General features: G+C 42.9%; 1 protein-coding gene and 1 long non-coding RNA gene across 3 annotated transcripts; one reads left to right on the top strand and one right to left on the bottom strand.

The window, feature by feature from the left end:
- Nucleotides 1-384: 384 nt before the first annotated feature.
- On the bottom strand, nt 385-4,189 carry LOC134076492 (uncharacterized). Its single transcript, XR_009938612.1, has 4 exons — nt 3,947-4,189; nt 2,396-2,441; nt 1,217-1,363; nt 385-613 (listed from the first exon to the last, which is right to left on the bottom strand). It is a non-coding gene; the product is annotated as an uncharacterized LOC134076492 (long non-coding RNA).
- Nucleotides 4,190-5,553: 1,364 nt separating this feature from the next.
- LOC134076491 (uncharacterized) lies at nt 5,554-13,251 on the top strand. Of its 2 annotated transcripts, none has more exons than XM_062531577.1 (14): nt 5,554-5,703; nt 6,461-6,586; nt 6,808-6,906; nt 7,167-7,535; nt 7,925-8,104; nt 8,508-8,648; nt 9,186-9,290; nt 9,469-9,615; nt 9,932-9,991; nt 10,373-10,534; nt 10,700-10,822; nt 10,915-10,954; nt 11,086-11,143; nt 11,669-13,251. In XM_062531577.1, the coding sequence occupies exons 1-14, from the start codon at nt 5,674-5,676 to the stop codon at nt 12,399-12,401; spliced, it is 2,373 nt and encodes a 790-aa protein (XP_062387561.1). In that variant the 5' UTR covers nt 5,554-5,673; the 3' UTR covers nt 12,402-13,251. The 2 variants fall into 2 exon arrangements, with proteins under 2 accessions (XP_062387561.1, XP_062387560.1); XM_062531576.1 differs by having other exon boundaries at nt 9,917-9,991.
- Nucleotides 13,252-13,857: the final 606 nt, after the last annotated feature.

Below are 13,857 nucleotides of genomic sequence, written 5' to 3'. Positions count from 1 at the left end.
TACCTATTAGTACCAATACAAGGTACAGGGTCAAAATTGTACTTGAAAGAACGAAAATGTACCCCAACAGTACCCCTATTTTTGAGAGTGTACATACCTCTCACGTTTCAATGCGTGCACTCACTGGCTCTGGCGCACGGCGCAACTTTGATAGCATTTTGCTAGCCCAATGCATTCATTAGGATCCAAACAGAGATGAAGTTAGAAGCGACCAAACACCTCCATGTTTTCCCTATTAAAATACAGTTACACAAGTAGTCACACGACCAAGTATGGTGAGACAAAATAAAACGTGGTGCATTTCTAAGCAGGCAAAAGCGATAACTATATTGTGTGGCGGAATAACATTGGGAGCACTTAGACTCTGCGCAGTAATATCCTCACTCCAAGATCATCTGACCATCAGCAGCACTGCCAGAGGGCAAGTGGGACTTGGGTCCAGAGTTGTGCCTCTTCAGTGGGGCAAAGCCCACATGGTCCTGATTGCGGTAGTAGAAGTGGTGCAGGAGGGTCTCTCTCAGAACCCACTGCAGGCTGTGGCGGTGAGAATAGAAGACACACACACACACACACACACACACGGAGCTTGCACTGGTGTCTGCCTCTGGATGTGCTAGGGAGAAATAGAATCATTCTGCATGATACAACTTGTATCAACATGTACAGTATATTATGAGTTGTTTTTCATTTTCCTTTGAAGACAAGTTAATACTGTGCTATTCCAGGTTGGCTTCTAAATGTTGCAATATATTTCTGTAATTATTAACAAGCACAATATCTAAAGTTACTTATATTAAATTATCCCCCTTGATCAGCCTGCTATATCTGATTAAAGAGAAACTATGCAGGATTGGCGATTTCATCTCCGGTTTCGGTTTCGATTTTCGTTTTTACTCGTTTTATGCTTGCATATTTCTCTTCAGAGCTTCCCCTACAGCTTTAGCGTGTATATTTATACATTTACAGTATATAGGCTATATATATATTTATAAATTGCGGGAGGAAATATTACTGTTTTCGATGAAACTGGTCAGTCAAGCAAAACAACAATTTCTAAGCGATTTTATGACTATGAAAAAGTTGCATAGGGTCTCTTTAAGGAAGTTTATAATTGCGCAGATTCTCAGCAGGGACAGGTAGATAGATCAAGCTGCAGGGAGGAGCAGGACTGTGCACCCGTGTCCTAGTTTATGGGTAACCAGAGACTATGTCTTACCGCACTGTATTTCCCACTGGGCTTCACCCCAATAGCTGTGTGAGAAGCACTGATGTCATCGACTGGGCCAAAGATCCCCTTCGCAAACGTTTGTAACGATGCCTGGCACCCACAGGGGGGAGGTTGAGGTCCCACCCCACGGAAATCCTGTCAGAAACACAGACAGAGACGCACACACTGTTGTTGTGACATTGTGTCTGAAATTCTATAACGATGATGTCACTTAAAAAAGGCGTGCTTGCCCTCTAGCACTACCTCAGATGCGAGCATGCCCCTGAACGGTCCAGGAAGAAGGGGCATCATACTGTAGCAAAAGGCTGAACTCAGGCCAACTCAGAATGGATATGAGGAACCTTGAGCATCAGTCATCTGATCTGGTCTGATAGAGACCCGAATTCCAAACAAGCATATTTGAAACACAACATGGTATCTTCCCATTGATACCTTTGCAGATAAATAAATACCAATGTTTATTTCCTCTTCCTACTAAAGATGACCAAACAATTTTATCATAGAGAGCACAATAATGAGTACTATAACTATCACCAGTAATACAGCTTAGGGCAGAGTGATATAGACTGTGTCCAGGAGCAGCTGCATTTCTATAGATCATATTCTTCAACAATTTGTTTGCTACACACAAGGAGGTTGGTTTTGTTTCTGTAGAAGAAAACAATGTTTGTCACAGTTTCTTTACAAGGTTGGCTGTGTGGTGATTAAATGTAAGTTCCTCATCCAGCCAGATGCCAAGATATTTATATTCAGACTCACACCGTTGCATGTCTGTGTCTTGATTGGGGGACACTAGCTATAATACCTGTAAACTGTAGGTCTGGCACCTGCACGTCAGCAAACTACAAATGATGGATAGATTCTAATATTGGATGGATGTTGCTGTAGTGACCAGCACAATCTGCAAATAAAGTGTGTGTGTATGTGTGTGTGTGTGTGTGTGTGTGTGTGTGTGTGTGTGTGCGTATGTGTGTGTGTGTGAGAGAGAGAGAGAGAGAGAGAGAGAGAGAGTTAGATGTTAATGGATGTGTAAACGTGTTGATGCATGTCTGTGTGTGTTTGATTATACAGTACATATGTGCAAGTGTGTTTACTCATGAACCACATCCTGGCTGATGATGGATTTCACTTTTAAGTTGAGGCCTCAGTGCTGTTGAGGCTTCATACCTGTTTGACTTGGAGGAAGGGGGTGGGGGAGGCACCCATACAAGCTCTGGATGAGAGACAAGAAAAGGGATCATTACATTATAAAGGCCTAGCCAATAAAGTTGACAAAATGAATAAAATGCCATTCCCCTGGCTGCAAAGAATTCCTATTGTGTATCTTACACTACATGGCAATAAATCTAACCTTGACCCGCAAATCGATTGGAATGTTGAAATAGATGCGGTGTAAGCACTTTGCGCCTTTCTGTCCTCCATTGGTGTATGCTGAGATATTCCAGGTGAATTTCTTCACTCGCCAGAGATAGGTCAAAGAGTATAGAAGTACCTCTTTGGATGGAAGAATTCAAGGTGAATTCTGACTCTTCCAATTTCCTCCTCAACTTCTTCCTTGAAGTGCAGTAATTGGGCTTTTTTGCTGCATGGTAGCAGCTCAACTCCACTCTGCTTGCTTTTTTTTGGTTTTCCATTAGCAAAAACTGGTGCCTGGTACTATTTTTGGTATCACATCCGTTGACGTTCGAAGCTAGTTCTAGCTGAGCCGGTACCAAAAGGTTAATGTCATTACAGGTGTTGTCTTCAGCGTTGCTATGGCAATCGACTGGCTTATGGGAGTACTTTGTTGCAGTGGAAAACAAACACCTGTTTCCCAAATTGAGTCGAATCGAGTTGAGCTGATACCATGGAAAAGCCCCATAAGTATGGCGCTGTCAGGATCCAGTGCATAGTGGTACAATTGTTATTCTGTTCATCTGATTAGGATGCTTCACATTGTAGTTTTTAACCTGGCCTCCTGTCATTAGTGTAGCAAATTCCCCTCTTACTTTCATCAGTGTTGTCACATTGCTACATTATTCATGTTTCTTGGTATTCAGCATCTGTATTTCCCTGTTCGTTACAGAGTAGGCCTACACAGTACTGTCGATTTGTGGACAGTGTCTAGTCACACACAAAGGCAAACGTTGGGGCTTTTATATCTGGTTTGGTTTCTCCAAAACCAGTCCATCTGGTCCAAGATGTCCAATGTGTAATTAAACTTCTCACCCTTTTCCTGATGACATAGCCTGACCCTGATGACACTGACTGGTTTAGCAACCCCTCACCATGTGGTGGTTGAGGAAGAGAGGGGGGTAAAATGTAAAGAACTGTGACTACAACATGTCGACAGGAGCAGTAGAATGAGAAATCAAAAACTAGGAAAACTAGATGCAAAACTAATACAAGACATTGTCTAAATGGCCACATTCTCACCTTCATAATAATGAGTGTGTGGAGTGTGTTAGTAAGCTGAAAAAGGGCAAAGATGATAAGTTAAGTTCAGTTATACTTTATTTGTCCTGTAGGGAAATTTGTTGTCTGCATTTTACCCATCTGGGGGTAGTGTACACACATACTGTACATTACACACACATACTTGGTGACTTCACGCGGAGCCCACACACAGTAGGAGCAATGGGCAGTAATTCAGCACCTGGGGGGCAGTTTGGGGTTAGCCCCTCCACTCTGTTCTCCTCTACTCTATTCTATGCCATGATACTGAAGTCCCAATCTTACCTGATGACCTGTGCAGCATGAAGTACGAGCAGAGAGATGATCAGTAGCGGAGGTCGAGCCCATGGTCCCTCTTGAGGAGGCTTCCATGGTTTCCTCCTTTAAGGATTTAAGGAGGAAACTCCAAGAAGCTTTTTGGGGGACAGTGCTCAGTTATATGTTCAAGAGAACATATGATGGGCTCTCCCATGGTTCCAATTCCACCAATCAGGATAAGTTCTCCATTCTGATTGGCTCTGAAAGAGTCCACCTGCCAAATAGTCACAAGACAAGAAATTTTACATTAATAAGTTATAGACAAATTCAAGGAATCTACAATGTGTCTTCAACATACTTTACAAGTGGGATTAAGTTTAGGAATATATATATTATATACACAGTATATATTATGTATATAAAATCAGAAATGGTGGAGCCTTCACCTCAATAATTCCTCAGTATTATTTCCATATTTCATGACATGGAAAATAATTTGCACCAGATGATGAGCATTTTACACTGCTTTGCACTGCAATCTTTGGTTTTGGCATAAATACGCGTTGCAATTTCAATATCTGCCATTGTTGACTGTGCTCTTGTGTAGAATGTTAAGCAATTTAAGATAGACTAAATACAGAACACATTAGATATCAGGATGAATTGCATGCTAACATTAAAAAAAACTAAAAAAATATATCAAAATCAAATATTCAAATTACACAATACTCCTTGTCTGCTACAGATTTGCATGAAAGAGACCAGTACAACATTAACATTAGTAACATTTTGGACCTGTTTTCTCTGTTTTCTTCATGCTTCATGTAGTTTTAGAAATACCATGATACAATTGATGACTCAGGTGTGACGGTCTTTGCAACGGGTGTCGCCAGAAGCATGACATGAATGCATTGTGTTTTTGTGCGTGCGACATGTACTTATAGGCTCATCAGGTAAAAAGCAAAAATTCTATTGTGTGTCAATCGAACTGAGGGGTGGGTCAAGTCTTTCAAGTCGGACAAGATTACAGACAAGAAAACAAAAGCTCCTGAAGACATTTCATCAGGTCAATTGAATTTTTTTGTTGGGTATGAAGGAGAATTATAGTGATTTTTCTCATAGATCTCTGTTTCTATTGGTCACAGAGTACTGACTCAAGTTGCTGCAGCCAACAGCTAGAGGAGCCATGGCTGCTACAGTGCTACACTCTGGGGGCATGAACATGGGGGCTCATCATGAACATGCCCCCATGTACATGTTACACTGATGTTACCAGTTTGCCAAAGGTTTCTTGCACTGATGCCACCCGTTTGAGAAAGCAATATAGTCTTACAATTACAACACAATGAATAATTACAATAAGTCACCATGATGTCAAATGCCAAAGCCTCTAGAATGGTCATGTATTTTAACTGATGCAAAGCCTTGGTGAAATCAAAACAATCTGTACACTCTCAGAATTCTGCAATTGTTGTCCTCTGACGTGTGTTAAACACAGTCATTTTCCCATGGATGAAATTCCCCTATATCTGAGACGGAACAGACGGGCATTGAACCAGAAGAACGAGGAAGACATCCTGACTACTCGATTGGCTGTTTTGGTTAAGCGCCACCTCTGGAACACCGTGGTCCTCTTTGCACTTGCAGTGTGGGAGACGCTGTTCAGTGGCAGGGTCAGACTGCATCCTCCAGAGACCAAAACACCAGGTTGTCATTGACTGACTCTCCTTGCATTTGTGAGGATGTAATGTTTAATGGATAGGTGCAACACAACAGAAAACATGGTAAGTAGGGCAATTCTCTTATTTTACATTTGACCTTTATTTGGGTTTTATAGCATTTTATTGACCCAACAGTGATGACTGTAAGTGGGTAGGCTAGGAGAATGATGCATGGGCAGTGGGGTCAAAAATGTAATCAGGCAGGACTCAAACCTTGGCCTTTGTGGACGTACACGACCCTGGAGCGAGAGTAGCCCTCTCAGCCTGAGTAATTACAGAGTTTCACAGAATTTGAAGCCACTGTAACACATGCGTGCAGGAATTGTGGCATGAAAATGCTGTACTTTCAGGCTGGCTTGCAATGCAGCGAGAAGTCCGAAGTCTGAAACTCTGAAAATGTCAAGGCAAGCTTTAAATCAGTGGATTTTCATTTAATTTTCCAGGATTAAAAAAAAGAGCAAAAAATAAGTATTGTGGTCTTGTGGGTTAGGCCTAATGATGTGGAACTCTAGGGACAAAGCCAGTCGGAATAAGACCTAATTAAGATCTTAAAATATGAATGCACTTGTACTACCTGTAATACTGGCAACCATTTATGTGTATTGTTTGGGTAAAGTGACTGTGACTTGCTACTGCAACTAAGACAAATTGCATAACTCGTACACAAAGATAAGAGAGAAAAAATCTCACTCGACAGGTCAAACCAGTGGGTATCGCCGGCCACTTGTTGACAGTGCAGAACATTCAGAAATAGTACCATACAGTACCTGTGTCATATGAGACGTCAGATTCTGATGCACACTTTCTTTGTTCCACACAGGGAGTGGACTTTTACCAAAACGAGTCGAGACCCATTAAGCCTCCTGCAATCCCGCCTAAAAAAACGTCTCTGTATCAGACACCTAGAGACCCTGAAACTCCCAGCAAGCCTCTAGTCAACCCCAAGGTAAATCCAATGTGAATCATGACTTCTGTTTTTCTTTGAGGAAGACATCTACAGTATTCAAAAGTCATGATGGTCTCTGTTTGTTTGTTTGTATAATGTGTGTGTGTGTGTGTGTGTGTGTGTGTGTGTGTGTGTGTGTGTGTGTGTGTGTGTGTGTGTGTGTGTGTGTGTGTGTGTGTGTGTGTGTGTGTGTGTGTACATGTTCATTTTCTATTCAACAGCCCTTTCCACAATCACCAACATCACTTACGTCATCACCCACACCACAGTATTTATCTCCACATCAAAGTGCTACTCATGATTCACCCAACACTTATTATGTAAGTGTTATGCTGACCTGATGGGTGTTCTTAATCGATTGATCTGTCGAATGATGTATTTGTGTAGTGCTATGCTTAAAGCACAATGCCTTAATTCACACGCCTAGCCACTCACTGTGAGTGATTCAAAGCTAATCATAAATCAGGATGCATAAACCGTACAAGCTGAGTTTGGATTGCATACATTGGCAGCAGTGGACTAAACCTATTTACTGTACTTTCCTTTACTCATTTCAATTCAATGCATGCAATTCTTGCAGGGTTCCGCGGATTTGGACCATCCTGTCTCCCCTCGCCCTGTTTCCCCCCGTCCTGTCTCACCTCGTCCTGTCTTCCCCCGCCCTGTCTTACCTCCCCCTGTCTGCCCACGGCCTGTCTCCCCCCACCCTGTCTCCCCTCACCCTGCCTGCCCCCCTGCCGTGCCCTCCAAGAGCAACATCTACCTGCGCCCCAACGCTCTCACCTCGAGCGACACCAGCCATGGCGGACGGGCTCCATCTCCCGTTTCATTCTCCAGCACTGAGAGGGAGTTAGGGCCCTCGCCCCAGACTGCCCTGAGGCCTCCGCATTCACCATCTGTGCCCAGGAGACCACCGGGGCCACACAGGACCCAATCACAGAAGTCTGAGGTGAGAGGAGGACAGACCACATGCACAGCATGGCACCACTCCACGTATGGACATACTGTATATGGAAAACCTTTACAGCATGCAACTATAGACCCTTTCAACAAAAAAAACAAAAATGATGCTTGAACGTTTTATTTCGTTCCCAAACCACTTCCGCTGCATTAAGATAACATGATGTTAAAACAGAAATTTTGTGGGAACAACTATGACCCTGATAATGGAACTCTCTTGAAACGGTATAGCTGTTTGCAAGCTGTTATCAGTGTCAACAAGGCTCTTATTGGAGTTTGCAAAGATTCTGCATGCCTTTTAGCTAGAGCGCACTCATTTGATTAATGTAACGCATTCTTTAATGTTGCTTTAACATTGGCACCAATGTTCACTTTCAGGGCTCTGTTGCCACGGAGAGCACCCTGACCTCCCCATCTCCGAAGCCTCGTCCTTCCCCGAGAACCAGACGCATCTCGGCAGGAACACAGAGCCCTACCTCAGCGACACCGCACACCTCACCTGAGGAAATACCTCTACTATCAGAGCAGGTGTCAAGAACGCACGTGACATCCCAACAGGTATGTCCACCTGTGCAAGAGGACATCCACCTTACAGTAGACTACCATGCTGTTAAATAACTTTTTTTTATCATCAATGTAGGGCGTAAATATTTTGTTGTCAGCAAAACTCTTCCATTTAACAAAACAGAATGACAAGTCAACTGCAAAAACAGCAGAAGGCATAGGTGCTCGGCCAGTCATGGAATGCTTTTCAGTCAATCAAATTATTTTTTGAGAGCTGTCGTTGAATCAAGTCGAAAAATGACTGAGTATTTGCTGAAACATCTGGGTGAATCAGGCCTGTGTCTGTGTTTTAGTCAGAATGTGAATATGTGAGTGTGAATGGTGTGAGAGTGGGCCAAACTGGCCCATTTGTCTGATAACCTTCATGAGGAGGACTTGTCTTTATTTGTCCTGACAGCCTGTTGAGTACGACACACTGTGGTCAGAGAATCAGACAGTCCCCACCCCACCTCCGATCCCCCCAAAACTCAGGACCCTGGACAGACTGCCACTCACCCCCATGACCCAGGACAATTATGATAGACCCTCACGTCCAGAGGTAACTGGGAATTGTAGTTTCATTGTGAAAAATTACAGCTATTATATGTAATCTTTATTATATTTCATTATATTATTTTACAATTATTTAGAGGTTTCACTGAAGACTGTTTTTTATTACATTTTCAGCACACTAATGTTCTGTTGCATCTATTACAGTAAACCAAAATGTATATGTGTGTGCTCTAAGTTTGTCACACCCAGGCTTGTAGTAGTACTCGATTCATTTTAAGGATTTGTGACTTGATTTGGAGTTGAGCTCTCAGACTTGTGAAAAATGTAGTGGCATGGGGGTTATCATGTCCACTTCCGGTTTGGGACAATAAACTCATGGACAACTGATATGAATTCAAAAATGTATATTGCATAAATATTCAGCCATTTAGTCGGGTCATTTTTCCAGCTGGTAGTTTGCATGTGCACACACACTCAATCCAGCAAAAATAAATTATAAACCTATGTATGTACAGTATATATTGCAATTCTGAAATCAGGACCCAGTTCAACATCCACCACAGTCATATTTCTCTCTTTTTAGCGCCCTTCCAGCATACCCAGATGCACTGTCTCTCATGCTGACCAGCATTATCAAGCACCAGTGGGCTCACTGGACAACAACAGCAATAACGTTAACACTACACAGGTACAGTATCTAACTGATTTCATGAAACTATTGATCCAGTTCAATTTGTTGGTGCCTTTGCCATTGTAGTCTCCATAGGAATGACTAAAGCACGGTAAATACATTTGCAGAAAACTGTAACTTTACAATAAATGACCTACACTCTCCCTCACCTTTACATCTTTGGGTTTCTATCAAGAACGAACACTATCAGGCCCCACGACCTGGTTGCCCTGCTCCTGAGGCCTCTGGAGACAGTGCTGTCTGTCACTGGAGTCCCAATCCGGGCCCCAGATTGGGCTACACGACTCAAATGCCTGGCAGTCCATCAGCATCTCTAAAGCAGGTGAGATGCTTCAACAAAGAGCTCAGAGAAGACAAGAAACACGTTTAACACATTTTTCAAACACTGAAGAGCTCTAGATTGTTTCTTCTATGGCAAGGTACTTATTGTCTGCAACATCGTATGCCACTTTAAAGGAGAAATTTGTTTGCCAACTTCATGCTCTCTCTGTGTGTTCTAAGCTCTGAATGACACAGCATTTTTTCAGTGTCATGCTCTTTCTTAAGGCTTGAATGACACAGCACATTGTCAATGTGAACTGTTTCACAACTCATATGTGTATCCTATCTGGAAACCTGAACAGAAACCTGTGTTCCAGTTACCATGCCAATCTGCCATTTACGAGACAACAGAGACACCCTCGGAGCTGCAAAAACAGGTTTGTGACTATCAAACACATACCAGGATTCACACTTATTCACAAGTTCTGACACATAGGAGGAAACTATACTGGCTAAAAATAGCTTACTTATACGCACAGACGACAGCGAAACAATAAACCGACCGAGATAACGGTCTTACGCCTGTCATCAGCCTGAAGGTGGGAATGATAAATATTTTGTGCTTGCACTCTTGGCCAACACAATGGCTATTAGAGGAGACTTAGATAAGTACCGGACATGTTTACCCAAAGAGACTACAGCAGTGGAATAACATTTAAGCTATTAACATTGAAGAATTTTAACATTTTACAGAGTTGAATAAAATTTACACACAACAATTTGACAACATGGTGGTCATCTCTTCTCTTTCACCTTAGTCGTCAGGTAATGCTCCCGCCCGGCCACCACCACCAACCTTCTCACCCCCACCGCCTCCAACACCCTCTGCGACCTCTCCCTTCTTCAGTCCTCCTATGGGAAGGAAGTCCGAGTACAGTAGGACCTATCTGGAGGTGCTTCCCGGGGACTCTGGCTATGAGGTAGAATAAACATATACAGGCAACAACACAGTGAGCACTTTAGACACCCTTCTTGTAGGCTACATTTACATTTAGGCTTTAAACTCAGTTAGCTATACACTTTTAAAACGAATGTGTTGAAAACAACACAACTCTGTTGTTTTTAACACATTTCTGTTAACACAGGGCAGCATACAAGGAACTATTTATAAGTCAGCGCCTCGACTTTCTGGGACACTGCCAACATCCTCACCAGTGACACTGCCAAGATCCTCATCAGAGCCACTTTTTGATAAGAGGGAGGTGGAGGTAAGTGTCTAAACATGATTGGTGTCAACTGATAAACAGATCACCCAGTGAAAGTGACACTCATCATATATGTGTTCCCGTTTTATTCACAGCAGGAACCACCCTATCTGTCAAAATGGAAGATGATGGGAAGTGAGTTGCATTACAATTATAATGTTTTACTGGATTAATTTATAATAATTTTTTGATGAACATCTAAAGGTGTAGATTGATTAAATATGAAGATAAATCTTCAACAATGACATGTGATATTTGTGTTCCAGTGCACCTGGCACCTATCTCACGCTACAGCAGACCTATGACTGCAGGGGAAAAAATCCAGTAAGAGACATCCCCACAGATCAAATGAGTCAGTCATTGTGTGAATAGATCTAACTAAAAACTACAACTGTTCTCAGTGTCTATATCGTTAAACTCCATCATTGTGTTGAGTGAGGCAAATTCAACAGTGAAATCTGAGGAGTTTAATTCTCCATGTCAAATTAACATCATAGTGGAAAGATTATGATATTCATATAAACTAAAGGAGATGGATTGATAACTGTTTGTTGATAATCCACTTTGTGTGTGTGTGTGTGTGTGTGTGTGTGTGTGTGTGTGTGTGTGTGTGTGTGTGTGTGTGTCTTTCTGCGTGTGTGCCTGTGTGTGTGTGTGTGTGTGAGAGAGAGTTTTTATGTTTTTATGTACATGTTCACACATCTGAATGTGAGGATGTAGGTGAAAACGCTCTCCTGTGCCAGAATGCATGAGCCCATAGGCTAACTACAGTACGAATGTGTCTACGAATGTGAGTGTGTTCTAACTAAGCACGCATTTGTGTTGCTGTTGCTGTGCACATTCCTGCAGGTGGTTAAACCAGACAGCGCAACGGGCACACAAGAGTTTAACGTATTTCCAGTCCATGCTGCCCGGGCGCAGGACCACGCTTCGCTGGCACATCTCAGAGCTCAGGGAAATCGCAGGCAAACTAGAAAAGGCCAGCCAGAAGAACAAGATGATGGGCATCGGGGGAGGCACGGGAGGTGCCGTCGGAGGGGTGACGGCCGTGGTGGGCATTGCCCTGGCACCTGTCACCATGGGGATCTCGCTGATTGCCACGGCGGTCGGGACAGGAGTGGCAGTGGCCGCTGGCGGCATGGGCGCAAGTTCGGCAATGAAGAAGAAGAAGAATAAGGGCGCAGAGCGAAAAAAGAGCGAAGAGATCATGAAGATGTACCGAGACCAGGTGATCGATTTGGAAGAGAGTTTGGCGATGGCGCGAAGTGGCATGGAAGAGCTCCGGCAACATGACCTGACCGGTGCCAGTGAAGAGGCTGTGTGGATGGCACACGTAGCAGAGGCGGCGAGTCGCTGCGGAAAGGCTGCCAGTGTCAAGACAACACTCACGGACGACATCCTGAAGGAGTTTGATGTTTTCCCAGACGTGTACTACTCCATCAGTGACGGTGAAAAGCAGAAGAAGAGCACGGACAAGATGTATGCCTCAAAGGTCCGCACAGTGGCCGAGCAACTGCAGGAGGGACTGAATTCGATGAACTGTGCTTTGGAAACACTCTCACTGGCCAAAGCCAGTGTCTGAGATGGGGGAACCACTTCTGTTGGCAACAGCATGTGTGAGATTTGGGGAAACATTTTCATTGGCCATTGTATGTTTATTGTATGCTAACATATAAAGAGGCAGATTCCTGTTGGCCACAGCCAAGACTATAGGCCTACAGAAAACTGACCATTCTCACTTAGAGACAGATCTGTGGACAGTTATGCTGGCGAAACAATTCTGCATTGGTGCCGTTACATAGTAAAACGTCAGCAGGGGTACAGTCACAGAGCCATATTTGTTGCTGGGGTATCACTTCCAGGGGAAAGTCATGGTGGGCCGAATGCTTACACTTTCCTCGCTGTTACTATAGATTTACGTTCTAAGTTGCAACTCGTTTATGAAGATTGTGTGTGCATTCCTTATAGATGACAATTGTGGAGGGGTGAATCGATGTAAACAAGCCAGGTGAAATCTTCTGAAAAAATACTGTTAATACTGTCTGACATATTCCTTTTGTTTACATGCCATTATATGAAACTGGCTATACTGTCTGAAATGGGGAAATCCATTTCATTCTCAGACACGGGAATTATATGTATTTGTTTTGGGGCTTCTATCCTATGTCCACTTTTATTATGTGTTAGCCTTTCAATGTTTTGAAGCAAGAAATGTGTTCATTTAGGTGCAAGGAAACAAGGTAGCCTACCTGGAAAGACAGAACCCTTTGTGTGTGTGTGTGTGTGTGTGTGTGTGTGTGTGTGTGTGTGTGTGTGTGTGTGTGTGTGTGTGTGTGTGTGTGTGTGTGTGTGTGTGTGTGTGTGTGTGTGTGTGTGTGTGCCTGTATGTGTAATGCATGTATGTTTGCCTAATAAACTCTCCTAAAAAATGCTATAGGACTTCTAATTTTTTTTTGTTGCTGGTTACCATTAGTGAGGAACAAATTTGCTATTCACAAAAACAATAACTCATATTTATCATACTTTTCATACAGCATAGTTTAGTCTGATATCCCAGCATATAATTAGCCTAAAGGCCTATTAACTTTTGAAGGGACTGTAGACTGAAAGCGCACACGTTTTAAGAATAAAACATGGCATTAAGAGCTGATGTTAGCAATCTTGGATGATAAAGTGGGTGAATATAATGCTTTATGTCCATATGTGGAGATGATCAGTCTGCAAAGTCAGCAAGTCGAGTTACACTCATTGAGGTATAGGCCTAAAGTGAATGATTCATGCACTCCTATTAGTTCAAGTTCAAGTTTGTCATATACTCATAAAAATAATTTATAAGTAATGAGATTCATTGTGCTCGAGTGTCTAGAAATAAATTAGAAAAAAAAAAAGAAAAAAAGAAAGAAGATTTTCCAGGCTAGAGCTGAGGTGTGGCCAGACCAAAATTGCCCTTGACTTCAACCGAGGAGCTATATTTCGTTGGTTCCACCAGAGGGCGAAATTGGCTGCAGAGCAGCAGAGCCACGTAGGAGAGCTGTAGC

The sequence above is a fragment of the Sardina pilchardus genome, chromosome 3 (assembly GCF_963854185.1).
Source record: "Sardina pilchardus chromosome 3, fSarPil1.1, whole genome shotgun sequence".
Lineage (NCBI taxonomy): Eukaryota > Metazoa > Chordata > Actinopteri > Clupeiformes > Clupeidae > Sardina > Sardina pilchardus.
This window is presented reverse-complemented; position numbering and strand designations above follow the sequence as displayed.